General features: G+C 44.3%; 2 protein-coding genes across 2 annotated transcripts in view; one reads left to right on the forward strand and one right to left on the reverse strand.

Moving 5' to 3' along the window:
* Window positions 1-13,333, forward strand: part of slc4a3 (solute carrier family 4 member 3) — a 17,640-nt gene extending 4,307 nt beyond the window's left edge. The window contains exons 3-20 of the mRNA XM_053439211.1: window positions 8-177; window positions 3,479-3,703; window positions 3,803-3,983; window positions 4,072-4,207; window positions 6,608-6,791; window positions 7,461-7,566; window positions 7,762-7,946; window positions 8,029-8,248; window positions 8,924-9,139; window positions 9,231-9,379; window positions 9,463-9,657; window positions 9,762-9,950; window positions 10,361-10,450; window positions 10,541-10,707; window positions 10,792-11,045; window positions 11,350-11,519; window positions 12,111-12,284; window positions 13,256-13,333. Coding sequence (XP_053295186.1) covers window positions 8-177; window positions 3,479-3,703; window positions 3,803-3,983; window positions 4,072-4,207; window positions 6,608-6,791; window positions 7,461-7,566; window positions 7,762-7,946; window positions 8,029-8,248; window positions 8,924-9,139; window positions 9,231-9,379; window positions 9,463-9,657; window positions 9,762-9,950; window positions 10,361-10,450; window positions 10,541-10,707; window positions 10,792-11,045; window positions 11,350-11,519; window positions 12,111-12,284; window positions 13,256-13,333 — 3,089 coding nt within the window. The remainder of the gene's footprint in view (window positions 1-7; window positions 178-3,478; window positions 3,704-3,802; window positions 3,984-4,071; window positions 4,208-6,607; window positions 6,792-7,460; window positions 7,567-7,761; window positions 7,947-8,028; window positions 8,249-8,923; window positions 9,140-9,230; window positions 9,380-9,462; window positions 9,658-9,761; window positions 9,951-10,360; window positions 10,451-10,540; window positions 10,708-10,791; window positions 11,046-11,349; window positions 11,520-12,110; window positions 12,285-13,255) is intronic.
* A 3,661-nt stretch (window positions 13,334-16,994) lies between these two features.
* Window positions 16,995-21,729, reverse strand: LOC128456132 (receptor activity-modifying protein 1). Its single transcript, XM_053440195.1, has 4 exons — window positions 21,460-21,729; window positions 20,574-20,619; window positions 19,058-19,196; window positions 16,995-18,053 (listed from the first exon to the last, which is right to left on the reverse strand). Exons 2-4 carry the CDS (start codon window positions 20,617-20,619, stop codon window positions 17,798-17,800), a joined length of 441 nt encoding a protein of 146 aa, XP_053296170.1. The 5' UTR covers window positions 21,460-21,729; the 3' UTR covers window positions 16,995-17,797.
* Between the last annotated feature and the right edge of the window lie 740 nt (window positions 21,730-22,469).

Genomic DNA, 22,469 nt, shown 5'->3' on the forward strand with positions numbered 1-22,469 from the left:
GAGAGAGGAGGAGAGGAGGAGGTACCGGCCGTGGAGATGACAGACATCGAGGGAAAGGACAACCAGGGGCAGGAGAACGGTGATAACCAGCTTGACGCAGACCACCATGGACCAGTGGATCTCCAGACCAGTGTGCAGAAGGGCACTCCGAAGCAGCACCCCACCCCGCGGCTCTCTGTCCAATGAGGCTGGGCTCGAGGACTTGGAAGAGTTCGTTTTGGATTTCGATGATTATGACTTGCTCGAGTCGATCCACACTCAGCTGGGGTCGCCTGAAGAGCCCGTCCGTAAGTTGTGTGCGGTTGTGTGTCTGCTTTAGTAGCATTCAATATACATCCATTCAGTGAAGGGGTTTTAAATCACACTCCTATGAAAGTATTGAAAGTCACGTCAAGTGTCTGAGCCTGTGACGCATCCAACACGAAGGGAAACTCATTTGCATCAGCTTTTTTAAACTATTTTTACATGTGAATCAATGGACTGGGAGTTCATGTGTTCCCATTGATTGTAGCCCACTGCTAGCTTCATTAATGGTAACGCGGAGCTTATTCATGGCCACGAACAGAACACGGTCGTCCACGGTATCGAGCGAATTGACGCGGTGCTCCACTGGTGCTGCTTCCTGCTTCCCTATTGATCCCACTGGCGCCCATTTGGCTTTGGGCTCAGCCACACAGCTGGAGCAGAAAGACATTTCATTGACAAACTGTGTGTGGCTCTGCTCTTTGTGTTCCCATTTGGAATCAGCACATTAGTCCCTGTGAGGCCGGAGAAGTTAGAATCCAACAGGAATGCAAAGAGAAGAGAGCAGCCGGAGGTTTATGAGGACATTGAAGTGCTGATTGGTTGTGGGGTTCAGTTGTAGGTGAAAACATGGACACCTGGTTCCTGTATTATAAAAAGTGACACAGGAATTTAACTATAGCTTGACTCTGTGTCACATTTTGAATGAAATATGGTTGTTTTCCCTCTATAGTTGTCTTATAGCATATCAAGCTAATAGCATGATAGTGATATTTCATTTCTATTTTCAGTGACTCTCGTGGAGAGGATCCATTGATCCACGAGTCAAGACTGAATCCTTTTGACAGCTACTACATAGATTGCTGGTCCCCAGGGGATGAATCATCATGACTTAGCTGACCCTATAACATTTTCTTTATAGCCACCATGAGGTTGCTAGTTGTGGTTTTGTATGAAATGACAATTACAGACAAAACTAACGAACTGCTCATGAGTCTCAGCTACCCTTTAATTCTGAATAATCAATATCAGCCTGATATCACACGAAACAAAGATAAACGCCTGATTAGCCTGAGTGTTTAAATTAGCTAAATTAGCATTTAGATAAACACTGCTTTGCCAAGACTGTTTTTAATGAGGAAATATGTGGCCACCACTTCCCCCTGGTTTCTGTATTTCATGCATATATTGATCACGCTAATGTGGAAACACTCTTTTCAGAGTTTCATGGGATGTCTGCTGCCTGACTGACATCGTGAATCCAGATTTTTGGGCTCTTGCAGATTCTTATTCCTGAATAAGTCAAAAAATGTTCCCCTGTTGTTTCGAGTACAACTAGAGTTCAGATTAATGGTTATAGATGTGCTGCATATCAGATTTGTGCAACAATTGAATTTCATCCAGGCTAAAAGCACAAACAAATCCTAAATCAGATATGTGGACATCATGGTACCTGCCAGAAATATATATTGCTTAACGATTTCTGACATTTACTGGATTTTAGTTTTTCGATCTTGGCCCTCATCTGATTTCTAAAGTACACAGAGATGAGTATTATAGACGTGACCTGGTTTGTCACACGGGGGCGTTTCCCCCTCAAAAAGACTCTAATCACGTCCATGTGGATCTTATCATGGGTCCCAGTGAGCAATCAAGATGCTGCTCACGTCCAGCTCACTGCTAGAGGAGTAAAAGTCACAAGTTTATGAATGTGCTCTGAAGCCAGAAATGGTCTAATGTGAACAAGACATTCTAAAAGGCCTTGGCTTCACCTTTTAAAGGGCTGTGTCCTTTTCACCCCACAGTTGTTTACCTTGTCTTTGTCTGTGGTGAAAACAAACAAGGGCGTCTTTATCAGCTGAAGGTCACACAAGGACGACCCCCCCCCCCCCCCCCGGGAAACTAGACAAAATGAAACACAGCCAGATTTAATCTCCATTTCCATTTCTCTCTGCTTCCCCGAGGAAGGCATGACGCAGCCGAGCGACACACAACACAACACTACACAACAAACATTGGTTGCGCTCTTGGTTCTTGTGTGTTAGATTGAATAAGACAGTCTTTATTTAGTAGGAAATCAATCATATTGAGTCCTTGGCCGGTCTGACTGGTGGGCAGCCGCTCCACACTGAACACCAGCCACCTGTGTGCCTGTGCATGTTGTGGTGTCATAATGACAAATCATGTCCTGCAAACACTTCTACTCTCACATCTGGAGGATGAGCGCCCTCCCTGGAACCGCTAGAAAGAGATTTCAGAACAGTTTCCCTGTGCATTAGCATCACATTCAGACCATGATGATGTACTGGGGCTGCACAGTGGTGCTGTCTCCTCACTGAAGGGAGGTTAGTGGGCCTGATCCTGGTTCTACTGGGGCCTGTCTGTGTTTCTCCAGCTTCCTCCCACAGTTCAAAACATGTAGACCAGGTTCAGGTTCCCTATTGAGATTCTAGTAGGTGTCAATGTGTATGTGAATGGTTTGTCTTGGAAAAAATTGTCAATATGCTGATCACCTGTACCCAGCCTCTTACTCAATATTAGCTCCAGCTCCCCCCACAACCCTCAAAGTATGAGCAGTGCAGATAATAGATGCATGAATGGAAAATATTTGTGCATATGCTAATGTTTGTATCGTCCTTACAAGTCAGTTTTATAGACTGAGGTGTAGGACGAGCATCAACTTATTTATTTCTGCCTGGAAAGTAGGAAATTAATATAAACACACGGTTAAAAACAATATAAATATCATACACTAGTTGTGTAATTTCCTATAAAAATCTCTAATGTAATTATTCAAGTATATTTCCAATCCCTAAATGTCACAGAATATTACAATTTGTTCTTTCAGTACAAAAACAAATACTGGGCTTGAAATAAATACAGAATAAGTTTTAATTATGCCAAATTGTTTTCATCACCAAAAGCAATTTCCACACACGCCTCTTACTCTTTTCATTTTCCAGTTGTTTTCTCCAAAATAAGTGACCACCTAAGTTTTCCAGCTTTTATAATTCATCTCAATCAATCTCCTCATTATATTAAATTCAATATAAAATGATTTGCAGGTCAAGGGATTTGAAAATGGAATCGCTCCACCTCTGTAACAGTTTCCTGTGGTGAACAGATTCTCACTCACTTGCTGGGTGGAGGATTCTGTCGGCTGGAAACCTGGACAAACCTGGAAATAATATTTTCTCTTATTCTCTAACGTGCTGCACATTTTCTGACTGAGAAGCTTCACGGTCCTGAATGTCCTCGTCCTCCTGCCTCGGTCTCTGACTCATCACATCTCCATGTTGACCTTCTGCTCTCAGGCCACAGGTTTGAGGACAACCCCGGGGTGAGACGCCACCTGGTGAAGAAGTCGTCCCGATGTCAGCTGACCCGGAGCAGCATCAGCTCCACGCCGCTCTCCAGCCTGAAGAAGAGGAAGAGAGCTGCGGAGAAGAAGACACATGAGGTTTGATGATCCCTCTTCCATTGGACGTTATTTGTCTCATATTCCAGTTTGGTATGAAACACCATGTGTCTTGTGTTTGTTGTCCTGTTCCCTCTCCAGGTGTTCGTGGAGCTCAACGAGCTGATCGTGGAGAAGGATCATGAGATGCGCTGGAAGGAGCGAGCTCGCTGGATCAAGTTTGAAGAGGATGTGGAGGAGGAGACCGACCGCTGGGGCAAGCCTCACGTGGCCTCGCTCTCCTTCCGCAGCCTGCTGGAGCTCCGTCGCACCATCACGCACGGTAAGAAGACGAAGATGAAGATGAGGATCAGCACTGAAATACTTGTTTGACAAAACAGTCTAAGCATCTTCACATGTCCCTTCATCAGGTGCCATCCTTCTGGACCTGGAGCAGAACACTCTGCCTGGAATCGCTCATCTGGTGGTGGAGACGATGATCATCTCTGATCAGATCAGAGCCGAGGACAGACCCAGCGTCCTGCGGGCGCTGCTGCTCAAACACAGGTCAGGAACCAGTCTGGAACCAACGTGATGGAGAATATTCATGACTATGTTTTTAGGAAGGGCTGAAAAATCGCCTTTTTGCTCGTCTCACATGCTCAGAGGGGAAAACACAGGCTCCCTCAAACTGCTGTGGAAGTAGATGGAGAATCATTAAGCTTGAGATATTGGATCTCAGCTGTTAGTGTGTGCTTCATGTTTGCAAACAGTAGGAGGACAACATCTAGCAGTGCAGAGACAATTGTATGTTGTGCAATAGGTCTGACTGTTAAGTGACAAAATCCTTCAAAACTACAGACGCAGATCAGCTCGTGCAGAGAATGTACATGTTAATGGTTCTGCCTTCAAAATATCATGTGCAGTTACCATTGCATGATGCTGATCATTCCACAATAAGGAGGTTTCCTGTGGATCTGGTCCTGGGGAGCAACCATCAGGTACTGGTGAAACACAGTTAAGCTCCTCAGGCTGTCCCAATGTCAGTGTAGATACAACCATGGTTGATTAAGTTCAGTGTCACTGTCTGATAGCCTGGACCTTTAGATTTAGAAATTCCGTTTTGACCACTGAACTCTGCCTTTATCAAAATCTCTGTCCCCTCTGTCCTGAGATTATAATAAATGAACTTTAAAAGCTTGAGACCAGACTTTTTTAAAGCACCTGCATCTTTTCATAAATCCAGGTTCATTAAACTTCTGAGTTCTTAATGAGCCGGACGTAAAAACCCAGGATTTGACTGGACTACACCAACGATCCACTTCTATTGTTTATTCAGTGCAGACAGGGAGTTTTTTGTGGCTTTGTTTGTTTCTACATTAGTAGGTTCTTTCCAGAAAAAACACATTACCAAGGTCAGTGGTAAAGTATCAGGTTTGAGGATTTAATCCACAGGAAGCAGAAGCAGATTCTCCTGCAACTCACTCACCTGAAACCTGCACAGACACAGAACCTCACAGCTGATCCCTTTCATTCCCACACCACACCAGAGGAAATAGTTCCATCAGATCCAGTGCACCGGTGAACATAGATCCAACACACACCCTGCTCTCCATCTCCAGCTCTTACAGCTTACATTGATCGGCACTTGTATTGACACCACAGCTAAACTGACCTAATAACACACGGCCAATGGAATCCTGCGCTACACACCCAGCTCCATAGATTCTGCAGAGTTACACAATGAAAAAAGCAAGTTCACTAAATGTCGTCTGTCAGACTGAATTACCGGAGCAGAGATAAACCAGGCCAGTTAGGAATACAACTAGATGAGCTGTCATTAGAGCGCATGCGCCTGTCGAGGCCAAACAGTCCCCTGGAATCGAGCTGCACCACATTTAACACACTTGCAATTTTCAGTCCCATAAATATGCCTGATTATTTTTACCCCTGATTTGGATTTGCACCAAAACTCAAGACTCATTCACATAAAAGTTTTTTGGTGAGCTGCAAACTATTAAACAAGCAAACAAACGCTGATGAAGACTTTTCCCTCATAATCACTCTCTCCTGTTTATTTTGTTCAGCTTTAAAGGTCATCTTAAATAATATTTAATATCTTACTACAATATTGTCATCTCGGATGTGTAACCATGCAGTGTAGCTTCAGACTCAAGCTTTTCTCTGTATTGGAGCTTTTCATCACATTTCCTCAGCAGACAGAACTTGTCCAGTTGTCATAGAATTATGCATATTATCAGATTTCCATTTTTCTGAGAACTTGAATGTTTCCTCACTTTTATAGTACGGTAAGATTTATAGAAAACAGGCAATGAACCTAAGAGTCAGATGGAAAATATTCATGGTGACCAGATTCACCAGCTTCTTAGCAGCAGGGCTTCATGCATCAACTTCATCTTTCACAGCCTTTCCTCATAAATTCCCAGCACGTTACCAGCAGCTTCCACTGGAAAATAAAAACACAAGACACCAGAGAGAAAAGAGATTCATGGGGTGAACACGCAGAGGTGCAGCCAAAGTTTAGCGTCGATCACATTCCAGTTTGGCGTCACACCTCGTTCTATCGTCTTGGGTCATCTGTCATTTCCAATTTGAGTGAGAGGATCAGTTGATATAGATTCAGATGACTCAGCTAAATTCACAAGCTGTGTTGCTGTTGCATGAAGTGAAGCTTCTCAGGATAGAAATGGTTTAACAAGGGTCACAGCTGACTCTGCAGAATCCAAATGATCCTCCAAGTCCAAGTTAAGTCAGATTTATCAAATCATGAGGAAACAATCAAGTCAAACTTTGAAATGTACTTCTACTACTTTAGTTCATAAACCACTGACCTTCCCATCCACCTCGGCTGTCCCACTCCACCCAGTGCTTAATCCAGCACTACACAATCTGTGAACATGATCAATGTGAGCGTATTTTCTTCCTCTCTGTTTCTCCCCCCCGCAGCCATCCGAGTGATTTCAAACATCGCTTCCACCGCCACCACTCCTCCAGCAGTCTGCACGGCAGCCTCAATCACAACCACACCCACGAAACCAGTCTGCCACTGGTGAGCGAGGAGCACGATGAGCACCAGGACAACAAGGGGCCGGTGTACGACCCCAAACAAGACGTGTTTGTCACCCTCTTTGTAAGTCTGCTTGTTTTTAAGGGACATGTCTGTGGATGGAAGTAGATGTGATGTCACCACGCAGGCAGCAGAGGCAGTTCCCCAAAGCCGAAGTGATTAACCAGTTTTGACAGGAACCCACTTGGATAATTGAGCTCAGCTATCTAAACGAGCGGAGATAAAAGCCGTCTTGTGTGACTTCATGGTTTGCATTAAGTTCTGAGGATCGGCAGTGGGCGCAGATCTGAGTGTGATTACCCTGAAGTCCTGATCTGAGACCTGTGGCTGTGGCCTTGTTCTTTGAAACACGCCTCCATGAGGTCAGAGGTGGCGTAGGTAGCTCTTGAAGTCGGAGAGAAAAAGCCTCTCCGGGTCACATGTGTTGACTTATGTCTTCAGTCAGCCGACAGGTGTTTCTACTTAAAGCTTCCCGATGCATTAGCTGTGAAAAGCTAATGTTCCCCCCATGGCTTCAAATGATAAATCAGCCAAACGGTCAAAATTCTCCTCAAACACGGAGAGGCAGTGACGTGGCTGTGTGGTGCTAAATGAACCGGATTAATGTGTTGTGGTTCAGACGCACTGTACATCGCTATCTGCACAATAATGTCTGTGTACTTGTCCCATGTATGATGTCACATCACACTGGAACAATCATGTGGATCATCTCCGTGCTTCTCTCCCTCCAAGAAATCTCTCCACCCTCTGCCTCCCGAGAGCCACCCGGCCGCGGCCAGATCCATGAAGCTGCTCGCCAAGATTCCCAAAGACGCAGAAGCTGTCATCGTCTTAGTCGGTAAGAGAAAAGGGAGTTTGGACAAAGTAGATTGATTATTTATTCCTTTTTATAAACTACCGAGAGATGAATCTGCTTGTTGTAAATGCTCCATGTGTAAATTCCTGTTCTTTGAGTCAAATCACAAAGTGTGCTCCTCATGTGGAGCTGTGGAGGATCTCTAATAGTTTGGTCTTTGTGTTTCATCACCCTCAGGCTGTGCTGAGTTCCTGGAGCAGCCGGCCATGGCCTTCGTCCGGCTGAACGAGGCCGTGCTCCTGGAGTCGGTGCTCGAGGTCCCCGTCCCAGTTCGCTTTTTATTTGTCCTGCTTGGTCCCAGTCAGTCCAACATGGACTACCACGAGATCGGACGCTCCTTCTCCACTCTCATGTCCGACAAGGTAATTCCTAAGTAAGGAAGGTGTCCTGAACTCCCTTTCCTCCATCGTTCTGGTGCTGACATCCGGTTGTGTTTTGCCGTAGAACTTCCACGAGGTGGCGTACTTTGCTGACGACAGACAGGACCTCCTGAACGGGATCAACGAGTTCTTGGACTGCAGCATCGTCATCCCGCCCTCGGACGTGGAGGGCAAGGACCTCCTGAAGACGGTGGCTGACTTCCAGAAGCAGATGCTGCGCAAGAGGAAGGAGCGGGAGCTCAAGAAGCAGCACTCCTCCTTCGGGGTGGTGCCGGAGAACAACGGTGTGAATCAACACGTCTTTTACAATCAGAAATACTCCAAGAAATGTTGGTTCCATGTTCTCAAATGTGAGAATGTGGTGTGTTCCTTCAGTCTTCACATAAACTCTCAGCTGTGGATCTAATACACATGCTGCATCAGAATCAGAATCAGAAAGTATTTATTGCAGAAAGGAATTTGCTCTGGTTATTGGTGCATACAATGAACATAGAAACATAAAAACATACAAACACAATAAATACAACACACGTAAGAAAAGCAATAAAAAGAAACAATATATATTTACTCACTATTTACTTCTTATTTACTCCCTTTTTCTAATATTTATACAAAGTAACATTTATTTAGACATAAACATATCTAAATAAAAATATATATAATAGATAAAAGATATAACAAGTGAAGTAAAATGTGAAATGCAAGATGCAAGACAGTGAAAAGTGTCAGATTGCAATATAAAATGTAATGCAGTATAATATAATATAATCTAATGTGTTAATTTAACACATCCTTGAGGTGTGGGGGCGGAATAAAAGTCAGAGTCAGGTGGGGGTCTTAAGATATGTGTCAACTTTTAGATCTTGGTGTTTGCATTTGCATGAGTTTGTGCCTTTAATATTGTTGTGTTATTAGTATCATCACTATCATGTTACTTATTATTGTCTCTTTCCTCCTAGAGGTGAGCCCGGAGGAGGAGGGCGAGGGCGACCAGGAGGTGGATCCTCTGACCCGCTCTGGGATCCCGTTCGGAGGCTTGATCCACGACATCCGGCGCCGCTACCCGCACTACGTCAGCGACCTGAAGGATTCCCTGGACATGCAGTGCGTCGCCGCCGTCATCTTCATCTACTTCGCCGCCCTGTCGCCCACCATCACCTTCGGAGGCCTGCTGGGTAACCTGAACCTTCCCAGCAACACCAGGACAGTTGAATTTGCCACTTTGATCAGAGCAGCTTCATGTTGTCGTTGTGTTTATGTTTGCAGGGGAGAAAACAGAGGGGCTGATGGGAGTGACTGAGCTCATCGTGTCCACTGCTACTCTCGGGGTGATATTCTCTCTGCTTGCTGGTCAGCCGCTCCTCATCATTGGCTTCTCCGGACCCTTGCTGGTGTTTGAAGAGGCCTACTACAAGGTACCTGACCCCCCCCCCCCCCCCCCCCCCCCCAGAGTTTATCAATCCCACACATGCACTGAGGTCTGCGTCTTCTCACTCAGTTCTGTCAAGCTCACGACTACGAGTACCTGACGGGTCGGGTGTGGATCGGCTTCTGGCTCATCGTCATCGTGCTGGTGATGGTGGCGGCGGAGGGCAGCTTCCTCGTCCGCTACATCTCGCCCTTCACCCAGGAGATCTTCGCCTTCCTCATCTCCCTCATCTTCATCTATGAGACCTTCTCCAAGCTCATCAAGGTGAACTGACTTTAGACACCACAGTGTTTATACGTCCTTCCCTGGTCCTGTCTGCAAACACCTTTCCAGTCAGACGCTGGATGATGAGTTGTCTTGTTTCTCAGGTGTTTAAGGAACATCCTCTGATGGCCTTGTACACCAGTGATTGGACCCCAGCTACTCTGCTGCAGGAAGATGGCCCCGTCTTCAACCAGCCCAACACCGCCCTCCTCTCTCTGGTCCTCATGCTCGGCACCTTCTTTGTTGCTTTCTTCCTCAGGAAGTTCAGAAACAGTCGATTCTTAGGTGGCAAGGTAATCGTCTAATCACCTTTAACTTGAACTGTGTCTCTGTGTTTCTTGTGAAAAGATGAAGCTACTGTTTGTAGAGGAGAAGTGACCATGTCAATAACATAATTTACAGTTTGTTGTTGATGTTGCTATTTAAACTGATAATGTTGATTTTATAAATTCTTAATTTAAAAGCTACAAGTAAGTTATTTGCAATCATTAGATTTGCAGAAAAGTTTAGTTTAGAAGATCTGTCTCAAGCTGTGGAAAACAATCCTAATGTCTTTCACTAGTTTTGCTCGTAAACAACTTATACTTCATAAACCCATAATGTCACTTTCTGATATAATTACCTTCAGCAGTTTAAACATAAACTCAACAGTAGCTGAAGCTCTTGGGAAACCATAACATGTTTGATTTCTCATTGTCCTCAGGCCAGAAGAGTCATCGGGGACTTTGGGATCCCTATTTCAATTCTGGTCTCAGTGTTGTTGGACTACGCCATTACTGACACATACACACAGGTCAGTGCCCTGTCAGTCACATTGTTTTATTAACACTGTATAAGTCAGTGTCTTTTCTATTTAGACATAACCACTTTATTCTGATTTCAGAAACTCAACGTGCCGTCGGGCTTCTCCGTCACGTCCCCTGAAAAGAGAGGCTGGTTCATCAGCCCCTTCGGAGACAAGCAGCCTTTCCCAGCCTGGATGATGGCAGCGAGTATCGTCCCAGCGCTCCTCGTCTTCATCCTCATCTTCATGGAAACTCAGATCACTTCGTACGTACAGTGGGATCATCCCCAGTGGTACTACACAGTCATTTACACCATTTATACCATCTGATCACTCTCTCACTGTCTCAGCTTGATCGTGAGTAAGAAGGAGCGTCATCTGGTGAAAGGCTCCGGCTTCCACCTGGACCTGCTGCTCATCGTGACCCTGGGGGCCTTCTGCCCCCTCTTCGGCCTGCCCTGGCTCACCGCGGCCACCGTCCGCTCCGTCACGCATGTCAACGCCCTCACGGTCATGAGCAAGGCCACGGCGCCTGGCGAGAAGCCCATGATCCAGGAGGTGAAAGAGCAGAGGCTGACCGGGCTTCTTGTGGCCGTGCTTGTCGGTGAGAGGAAACGGGGGCATGGGAAGGATGGGGGGGGGGGGGGGGGGGGGGGGGTTGTTGACCATTATAGAGTGTCTGCTGATAGCATGCAGGCCGACACGCTGGAAAGGGGGGGGTGCAAGGAGCTGCTTTCAAAACTGTCTTCATCCTCAATGCAATTCTCTCCTTCACAGTAAAGCGTACAGTTACTGCAGTACACATTCTTAACCCACCTGTTTGGAATGACCTGTTTCCTTGACCTGTGATGATTCTGGTGGATCAGGTCAACAACAGCAAACCCAGTTAACCCGTCTCCGTCCATCAGGCATGTCCATCGTGATGACAGACGTGCTGCGCCTCATCCCCCTGGCCGTGCTCTTTGGTATCTTCCTGTACATGGGGGTCACCTCCCTGACGGGCATCCAGCTGTATGAGCGCATCACCCTGATGGTCACGCCCGCCAAGCACCACCCCGACCACATCTACGTCACCAAGGTGAGAACAGCCGCAGCAGTAACCATATACAAAACATCTTTATGATTCCATGAGCATTATCCAGGTGTCTGCAGCTCTGCAAGTGTTGATATGCTCAACATATTTCCAAAAATGTGATTTAACTTATAATCATAATCCAGTCACTGGTATATGTCTGCACACTTTAGAGAAAGGGGTTTTATTTAAATACAAATAAGATACAACAGGTAATAATGGATTTCATTTTAGGTTCAAAGCTTAAATAACTGGTTGATGATTTAAGGGATTATTCCTCAAAAGTAATAATAAACAATCCATAACTTTGATATTTCTCATTCATTCACTGATCCACTAGATGGAGCTAAAACCCTGTAAGAGTTTCATTCTACAGGGGAGCAGTGTGGGAACGTGTGTGTCATGTGTCTTTGAGTGCCTGTGTGTGTGTACGCCTCTTTGTGTGTGTCAACTATGTGTGTGTGTATGCCTCCGTGTGTGTACTGCTGTGTGTGTGTACTGCTGTGTGTGTGTACTGCTTTGTGTGTGTGTGTGTACTGTGGTTTATTGTCTTTTGGTTTTCTTACCCATTAACCAACCACCCGTGTGTCCCTCCAGGTGAAGACCTGGCGGATGAACATGTTCACCATCATCCAGCTGGCGTGCATCGTGGCCTTGTGGGTAGTGAAGTCCACCGAGGCCTCGCTGGCGTTCCCCTTCGTCCTCATCATGACGGTGCCGCTGCGCCGCCTCGTGCTCTCCAGGATCTTTCAGGAGCGTGAGCTGCAGGCGGTGAGTTGGGCAGCAGAGACCTTCCAGGGATGTTTGAAGCTGGGCCACCATCATCTGCTCTAACGTACTGGAACCTAAAGTTATTCTACATCAAATTAAACTTGAGATGGATGCTGGCATGAGCTCGACAGTCTTCTTGATTTTCTCTTGTGTTATTATGGACAGATATTTGCAAATATTTATTTTTGTTCTGGGTTCTAACCAGAGGAAGATCTGTGACCCACCGTGAGGCCTCACTTCATGTTTTCTTGGTCTGATCCCCTCGACCCATACGTGTCATCACCGTCAGATTCAAACCTTCTAGTTCCAAAATCTCCACTTTTTCAGGAGCTTGGATAAACAGCTTTGTTCTTAGCTTGACCTCCGTGTGAGCTGTGTTCCATCAAACCACCTCATGAACCTGAACCACGAGAGAACTAAACCACCAGATAATTAAGTTAAACTTTAAATGTTATTAGAATTCGACCTCCATGATGTCAGATCCCTCAGACCTTCATTCCTACGTACACTTTGCTTTGTGCACGTCAGTTTTTATTGTATTTCTTGGTTTGTTATTTAATTATTTTGAACCTAAGCCCTAAGTCGTGTGCTGGCTGTGGCCTTTTCCTTTTAAAGCCTAAAGATGTCACTAAGTGTATTTATCAAAATGTGTATATTTGCCTTTTATAAGTAGTGGACCTATCAGTAGTTCAGCTTTTAAATTAATACTTAAATAAGATATCAGAGAACATAGACCCACTTTTTCTAACGTCAGCATTTCCTACAGACTTAATTTAATCGTGCACAAAGGTCACCGTCAGTTCCGGGTGATAGTTACCAGATCTCTGACTGTCTGTGAGGACGGTAAAAACATTATGGATCATATCATGGTCACACGGCGGAACGTACCAAGTTAGAGATCTGTGTAAAAAAAGCTTTGGTGCATATTTTTGCATAAAACTAATCGAATATCATTCGTCTTTTTCCCGCAGCTGGACTGTGACGAAGATTCTCCAAACTTCGACGAAGACGGACGGGACGAGTACAACGAGATCCACATGCTGGTGTAGATCTCAAAATGGCGCCCGGCAGACCGCACCTCCTCCTCCGTCCTGCAGCTCCGACCAATCAGAGGAGGCCTCTCTGGAAGAAAAAAAACTCAGCAGAGCGAGAGGAGCTACCATAATGGTGTTTGTAAAATATACACAAAGCTATAGCTGGATGATTACTTGCTTAGCTTTGTTCATTCCAGTTTTTTTTTCAAAGAGCACACCTCATGTTAGATCTCTGTGGTGGTGGTGGTGGTGTTGGTGGTGGTACTGGTGGTGGTACTGGTGGTGGTGGTTCAGCTCTGCGCACCCTGTCCTGAAGTGGAAGCTGCAAACCACACGAACACCTAATCCATCTTTTTTATCCCGTCTATCCCTTTAACTACCACGCAGGTTCTGGGCCTGGGTGCCATGATGGTGGTGACCTGCCGGACGACCACTGGTTATGATGGTTTTTAGGCTGATTTTGGCAGCGAAAAGCGGGAAATCTGGTCAATTTCCTCTCATTTCATTCAGGAAGCGGACATTCATCAAAATGTATTTTTGTTCAGATGACGTGACCCTCGAGCCCCGAGAGAATTCCACTGCCGTCATAGTTTACCGTTACTACTGACATTTCCTGTAGTTTGCAGACGATGGGCGGACGAGGAGTTGTGTAGTGTTCCTGTCTGTTGTCGAGTCCGGGGGCACAAAGCCTCCTCTCTGATAGTAACATCTCCACTGAGCCTTCAAAGGGTGTCACTGTACTGTGTTAGGTGTTCGATGCCCAACATACCAGTCCACTGGGCCTATTACCGTGACCTCGGATGTTTAACTAAATAGCTCACATGGTCTCAACCTTATTTTTCTACTTTATTTTGTGTCCAGATCCTCAGTGCAGCTGAGACTCTTCAACAGATTTAAAATGAGATATTAAAAAAATAACACTGTGTAGGTTGACGCACTAAAAACAATGATTCATCCGTCCCTTCACGATTTTTTCGCAGTGTTGTGCGTTTTTTTAATGACACACTTGACTGGAAACTAAGCAAACATACAAGTGCTAAAAATTGCCGGGGAACAGTTGAGTGTTTGGCGGAATGTATGAATGATGCTTTGTACAGTAAGACTGTGAATTTGGAATTATAATGAACCATCTGTGCTCCGAGTGGTTTCTAAAAAATAATAGAGAGATTTAGATTTCACCTCCCATACTGCGAAACCCATTACATGATTGGGAAGCTTCTCAGAAACCGCACAGAGAACACGGCCACAGCTTCACATGTTCAGGAAGAATGGCACCAAATTTCATAAGGCATTTAGAAATAGATGAGACGGGAGTGTTGGTATGTTCTGACATTCCCAACACTCGAAATATCATCTTTTCACATTTGCCTGAGGAGGAGAATAACCAGTTTGATGGACGCAGGTCAAACTGGGAGACGGCTCCTGCACATCTTGTTTCAAATTTTCAGAATAATCTGTGTGCAGAATTCTGTAATCTCCAAACACCTGTCATATTTAAACACACTGCACAGGAACTTGGTACAAACAGTACACAGACACACACAGAGGCAGCTGAAGGGGTTTCTGGGAAAAGGTAAATTTATTCTATTCACCAGATGAAACACAAAAAAACGCTGCTTAAAAGTGAAGCACAGATCAGATTCTAAATATTAAAATATTGTTGAGGGTCAGCAGTGTGTTAAAATGTGTGTGTGTGCAGCCACAGATTCATTTCACACAACCATGTCCTAAATTATAAGCCATGCAAGAATTCTGTCTCAGGGGAAACTGACCTTCGATCTGTAAATATTGGTTCCCAGCCTTTTAGTCTGTCGTTGTCCTTTGTACATAAAGCGGTCAAGGCAATCTCACGTGTGCAATGTAAGATATATATATATACAGCTGGGATTTTGTGTCCCACGGCCGAGGAGACTTGGGAATCGAACCGTGAACGAGGTGGCCTCCACTTTGATGTGAAGCATCCACCTGCTGGAGTGTGCTGCTCACAGGGTTAATGAGTTACTCCATGTGCTTTGCATTAGCGCTCTGCAGCAGCCTCTCTCCACTGCTCTGCTGGTTATGGACCTTTTCAACCACGTGCTCGTGTTTTACGCTTTTTTTTTGCAAGGACAGGAATTTTTACTCCCATTATATTTAACCCCACTGCACTGGTGACATTTTAAACGCTGATGCTCGGCTGCCGGTGTTTTCAGAATTCAGCTGATACCGATTCATGGAAAGTCTTTTGACGAGGAAAGCTACTGGTCGACCAGCAACGAGTGGAAGCTACTGGTCAGGGTTAGAGATGCATTAAGGACTTAAAAGGGATTAAGAGTCAATGTCAATGAAGAGGCTTGAATTTCTAAATTTGTATTATTGTGAATATTATCCCAAATTTAATTTATTTATTTTGTTGTTGTTTTATTTACCCGAAAGCATTTCTTTCACATTATCCCTGTATGATTTTGTAAAAGCTGTTTCCCCCCCATTGAACATGCATTTAATTTAGATTTTGCCCCCGCCCCCCCCAAAAAAGAAAACTACTATTTCTACCATGCAGTATTTAAAATTATAACGACACTTCAAGTCCACAAACTACCAGAGAAAATTTCAAAGGACATTACCTCCAGCTCAGGCTCCTCAGTTGTCTGTCTGCAAAAGCACACATCCTGCGTTTCGGCACTTTATATTGGAATCAACCTGGAATATAATTAAGTTATAAATATGATGAACCAAATGTTAACTTCCACAGCTAACTTCTGTTCAGGTAATTCAATGAGACATGTGACATTTTAGCAAGTCCAGTGGATTTGTGTGTCTGCTGCGCTGCCGGACTCACACATGGATCCACGTCCTCTGTTTCCAGAGAACACAAATCTGCTAAACACTGCTCAACACATGCACGAGCTTTTATTATGACAAGACTTGTTGTGTTGGAGGAGGCAGCAGCCCAGACTCCCCAAAACATCCTTTCAGTGTTTACACAAGGGGGGGGGGGGATTACAGAAGGTGGGATGCTGCCACCTGGTTCTGTCTGGGCGCTGGATGTTAGAACCTGTGACCCTTATCGTCTGAAGTAGCAGCAACAGACCAAATATAAGCATGTGTTGAGTCTCGAACCTCTTTGGATTCATCTCTACCGGTTCGAGTGATAAACATTTACATTTTTTGAGTTCTCCGATATGTAATCATGTTTTATTCAACCGGAGCAACAGGATTAGTTTCCTCAATTTTGGTTTTCATTGACACATACTGTTGGTGATATCCTTTCCTGTAAATAAAATCCAGTCCCTATAAATGGTATATATTTTATTATTATATTATTATTGTTGTGACAGAATTCGGACGATGCCACAGCAGTATTTTTTCCAGTTTGAACACGGACACCACTCACTTCAGTTTCCATAAGATATCATCTCCAAACACTTGTAAAGCTGCAATAAGCATTTTGGAACCTCAAGAGCACAGACGGACATTCTTCAACCAAACTCACAGCGACAAGCCCCGATCGGCTAGTTGTCGAGGAGTGTTAGCGCTACACAACACAACACAACACGACACGACAATCCAAGTTTGTTTGTAACACACAGATCTTGAAGAGCGGCTCCATCTTGCTATTTCTGTAAAGAGGTTTTCAAAAAGACTGTCAAATGTTATTTTTTTTGTCTGAAATAAATATTTATTATGTGTTTCAAATACAAACAGAATCCTTCATTTTATTTCTATACATTTCACATTCAGAAGTGAAGCAGAGCAGTAAATCTTGGAGCCTTTTTGTTTTTGTATACGAGCTGTAGCGGACAGACGGGCGGGCGATTAACCACGGAACACAAAATAATGAGTCTCAGAAAGTTAATACATTCACAGCCGAGAACTCAGACAGTCAAATATCATTTTTCTATGTCTACAGAATAAATCCATATGCTATGGGGGCATACGGTGATTTACAGAACCCCCCCAGCCGTAGAGAAACACACACTTGACATTTGAGAAGAAAAGAATTACTTCAACAATAAATAGTTTGACAGTTAACTTATAATAAATATCACTCAGGTCACACGGTGCTGCTCGGATATTAGGTAATTAAGTAATAAGTAATGGTAAATAGTAAAAGTAGGTAAGTAATGGTTGATTGTAGCAATTGCAGTGAAAGACTTTATGTTTTTGACTTTCTGGATTAACTATTGTTAATCAAAATAACTTTTTTTGGCAAACCAAACTAGTTATTTTGTGTAATTGTAATTCGATACTAAAGTCACATAGTAAATCCAAAATTACACAGTAGTAGCAAAGACAAATTTCTAACTTCTAAGTGGCTCGAAAGTTGTTTCTGAAACATTTGTTTTTATCTTATTTGGTTGAAATCTGAAATAAATAAATAAATAAAAACTCAGTGCACATGAATAGAATCTTCATAAGCCACAAGTTAGACAGAGTGGTGGGGACGTTGTGTCCTGGCAGAGGACGGTCAGTGCACGTTCATGTTTTAATGAGAACTCATCAGACTCCTGAGCAGAGACTTGTTTGTCCCTCTGTGACGAGAGGCAGACACACAAGAGGCATCAGGAGGGTGATGATGATGGACGGGGATATTAACAGCATGAGGGTGATGGCAGGGGGGTCGCGGACCAGTCCACAGAGGGAGAAGTACTTCCTGTGGACAGCCAAGTAGACCTCGTCCAGCAGGGACTTGTAGCCCTTGCACCAGTACAATCCGGCCGTGAGGTTCACACATATCTGCAGCTGGTAGTAAACGCTGCAGAGACAGAGAACAAGTTAACGTTAAACTCAAACTTGCTCTATAAGTTTTAAGTCATTCTCTTGATGACCTGTGCATGAAGCAGTAAAAACAAATCCCTGCTGGCCGGTTGTTTGCCTTTGACTCTCAATCAATTCAACCCCACACAGCGTCTTTGGTTCTGGGCCGTTTCAGAAGAGGAAAGTGAGAATATGAAATCCTCTGAGACAAATCACGGAGCGATGGAGACTCCCAGCTCATTATGGATGTAACAGTCGCCCACTGGTGTTCAGGAGGCAGCTTACATTTCACTTTGTCTCGTCTAATGGGCGAGCGATCGACCACAGTCTCACTGCAGCGGCATAAATTCTCACCGAGAGACGTTAAGGGTGGAAAACACAGAACAGATTCAATGGAGCCTTGCAGCTGGAAGCACTGATCAACAGGCCTGGTTCTCTGTGATGACGGTCGCTCCACCCTCACAAGCCATTTGAGCTCTATGGGAGCACAGCCTCCAACCATGTTAGCCGTAAAATATGGATTATTACAGCCATAATTAAACCCTGAACGTGGGCAGAACAGCAAGAGTGAACCAGCTGCTGTCTGGGAACACGAGCCCAGCAGCACCAGTCTCGCACTCTTTTTCATTAAATGATGACTAATTAGCTGAAACTTTGACCTGCGCCAAATGAAGCCAGGAAACGGCAAAGTACCTGACTCTCCCATGACTGGAGGTCATATATCTTGACTGAGAATGCCATAAAAAGACTGGAATGTGCCTCTTTGGCGCGGCCCTGCAGAGGCTTCACCCACCGGGCTGCATGTTGAGCTGAGGAGCGGCTCCGAGCCACACGTGCACCGCCGGCATCGAACAGAACACGGGCTCACCGCTGCCAGGAGACTTCTACACAGCAGCTGCATGTGTTTGCTGATCACACGCAATTAATCACCGATACATATTTGTGTTTAGGGAAAGAACAGTTCTTAAGCTAAATGATAAATGAATAGAAAATGGAATGTACCCCTTTACTGCAGGCCATGGGCACCTGTCCTCATAGCCACTGGTCTCCATGCTGTGGTTGAATGCCAGCAGACAGTTGTCAACATCATTATGGAACATGAGCTCGTCACATGGCGGAATTTTTTTTTGAGTAGCCATTCCTGAAGAAAAGGACACTGGGCATCAGAGTCAGAGACAGAGTCAGAGACAGAATCAGAGTCAGAGACAGAGTCAGAGACAGAGACAGAGACAGAGACAGAATCAGAGACAGAATCAGAGACAGAGACAGAATCAGAGACAGAATCAGAGACAGAGACAGAGACAGAGACAGAGTCAGAGTCAGAGACAGAGTCAGAGACAGAGACAGAGTCAGAGACAGAGACAGAGACAGAGACAGAATCAGAGACAGAATCATAGACAGAGACAGAGACAGAGACAGAGTCAGAGACAGAGTCAGAGTCAGAGTCAGAGACAGAGTCAGAGACAGAGACAGAGTCAGAGTCAGAGTCAGAGACAGAGACAGAGTCAGAGTCAGAGTCAGAGACAGAGACAGAGTCAGAGACAGAGACAGAGTCAGAGTCAGAGTCAGAGACAGAGTCAGAGTCAGAGACAGAGTCAGAGTCAGAGACAGAGACAGAGTCAGAGACAGAGACAGAGTCAGAGACAGAGTCAGAGTCAGAGACAGAGACAGAGACAGAGACAGAATCAGAGACAGAGACAGAGTCAGAGACAGAGTCAGAGTCAGAGTCAGAGTCAGAGACAGAGTCAGAGACAGAGACAGAGTCAGAGTCAGAATCAGAGACAGAGACAGAGACAGAGACAGAATCAGAGACAGAGACAGAGTCAGAGTCAGAGTCAGAGTCAGAAACAGAGTCAGAGACAGAGACAGAGACAGAGTCAGAGACAGAGACAGAGACAGAGACAGAATCAGAGACAGAGTCAGAGTCAGAGACAGAGACAGAGACAGAGACAGAGACAGAGTCAGAGACAGAATCAGAGACAGAGACAGAGACAGAGTCAGAGTCAGAGTCAGAAACAGAGACAGAGACAGAGACAGAGTCAGAGACAGAATCAGAGTCAGAGTCAGAGACAGAGACAGAGACAGAGTCAGAGACAGAGTCAGAAACAGAGACAGAGACAGAGTCAGAGACAGAGTCAGAGTCAGAGTCAGAGACCTGATGTGTGATGGATAAACATCAAATGAACAAAGTCATCAAACTCCAAAAAATGAGAGAACTCACTTTAGTTAGAAATTTCATCAGTGTTCATGTTTTGGTGGCAAATACTTTATAGAAAATAGTATATAAACAATTTAAATCGTTCACATGTGTCATTGATTATATGTGTTATAAGAATACAATTGATATTTTTTGCCAGAGATGATTTTGCCTGAATGGTAAACGATATCTGAACTGTATTTATATCCAGCTTTTAGTCGTATTGATCACTCAAAGCACAAATTCAAACAGAGCTTCTTTTCAGAGCACAGTTTTCAAAGGGGTTCGAACCACCGGACTTCTCCTCGGTGGACTGCTCACCTGTCCCTATGAAGCCGAGAGCCAGAAAACACACAGTCAACTCCATCTGTCAGAGAAAAACATGGTGAAGGACTTGTTCTACAACAAAATAAAATAAACAGACAAGTCTGGAACAAACCAGGGATCATTTCTCTGTGTAGAGTTCAATGTGAGTTCTCTGCTTCCTCTGTAAACAACCTAATCTGGCAGAATATTAGTCTTCTTATTTTGGGAGTAGATCTGTCATGTGGGCATTCAGGCTCATTCTGTCCAGCGTGAGAATCCATGTTCTCTGAGTCCTCCTCCACACTGGAGAGATCAGGCTCTAGATAGAACATTGACTGAATGAATAACCACATTACAAAGGCAATGCATGTTTTATACACAGAGCAAAAACACCCATGTTCAGACTCTTACTGCTTCTCCTTTAAAATTATATTTACATTTTTATCCCAAGCTGCATTTTGAAACAGTCTCAACTACAAGTTCATCAGCACGTTTAGAAAGAGAATCAATATTTCAAACAATAACATTAAGTTCTGCATGAAACAGACGTGACGGCCATCTGCTTCCTGGACATTCCCACAAAGTAATGCATTTATCTCGTGGCTGGAAAACAGCTGAGAGGAGATATTGCCTTCCCCTTCCACACACACACACAAACACACACTCACACACAAACACACACACACTCTTTTGCTGCTTGAATGAAGAAAATATGATGACACTGCCAGATCCATCACCAGATATATAAGAAATGCATCAAACTGTGCGATAAATGGGTTTAACTGTTTTCCACATAATCTAAACTATTCAAAGCCATGAGATATTTAACATTTATCAATATTCTAATACAGAAATTCAATGTTAAACGTGATAGAGAGGAAAATTCACTCCGTGTTCATACCTGAACTTTTTCCGCTGCTGTTATTCTTTCCCCTTTTAGATCCCTGGTTGGAGCCTTGAATGGAATCAGCCAACTAACATGTGCACAAGTGCAGGTTCACAAAGAGCTTCTGCGGTTATCTCATCCACTTTCCCCATTGGTGCAACCCGGAGCTAATTGGATCGTGCAACAGACAGCCTGCTTCCTTTCCCAGACCGAGCATGGCAGTTCCCATGCTGCACTAAGACATGTTCCCCACACAGTCCCCTGAGGGACACTGGAACCGAGAGGCCTCAAAGTCAACAAGCCTGTAGGCTGCTATCTCAACTACACCAGTGGTTCGTTAATATTCTCGATCAGGGTCAGGACTGTATTCTGCCAGCCGAGCAGGAGGTGGAGGAATATCTTGAACAGGTTGTCAGGCTGTTTTTTGTTATTATTTACAAAGCCAAACTTACAGAAAACACACAAACAGAAAGCGTCTACAACCACAAGGCACTTTGGGTGAACTTGCATTTCAGGGAATAAGTTTTGAATTACTTAATTTCCTGAAGGTTAAGGTTCAAAACTTAAAAAATAATAAGAATAAAACTCTATTGCTTTGTCTTTCATAATTGTGAAAACATCCATTTGTCGTAAACCCAATAGACGATGAGATTCACAAAAGCATTTGAACACCTTAAAGTCTAAATCACCTAATGAGTATTAATCAATGCACCCTCATAACTTAAAGTGTCACTAATTCATAGTTTGGCTACTTGGGGTCAGCAGAGCAAGCTGGAAAACAAAAACACTGATATATTATCAAATTAAGATGTTTATTTTAGTGCATGTGTTAACAATCTCTTAGCTTTATACATATCGAGCAGATGCAGCTCAGCGTTAACAATCCACAGGTCGAGTTTCTGTTCATACATACAAAAGCTCTAGAGAACAATTTGCTCTGAGGCTTTACAGAATATATTGTAACATCACATTTACAAAACTTTTTTCCATTCGCAAGTCATTTTTCGAACGAATCCCGATTCTCA

This window comes from Pleuronectes platessa, chromosome 14 (genome assembly GCF_947347685.1).
Source record: "Pleuronectes platessa chromosome 14, fPlePla1.1, whole genome shotgun sequence".
Taxonomy (NCBI): domain Eukaryota; kingdom Metazoa; phylum Chordata; class Actinopteri; order Pleuronectiformes; family Pleuronectidae; genus Pleuronectes; species Pleuronectes platessa.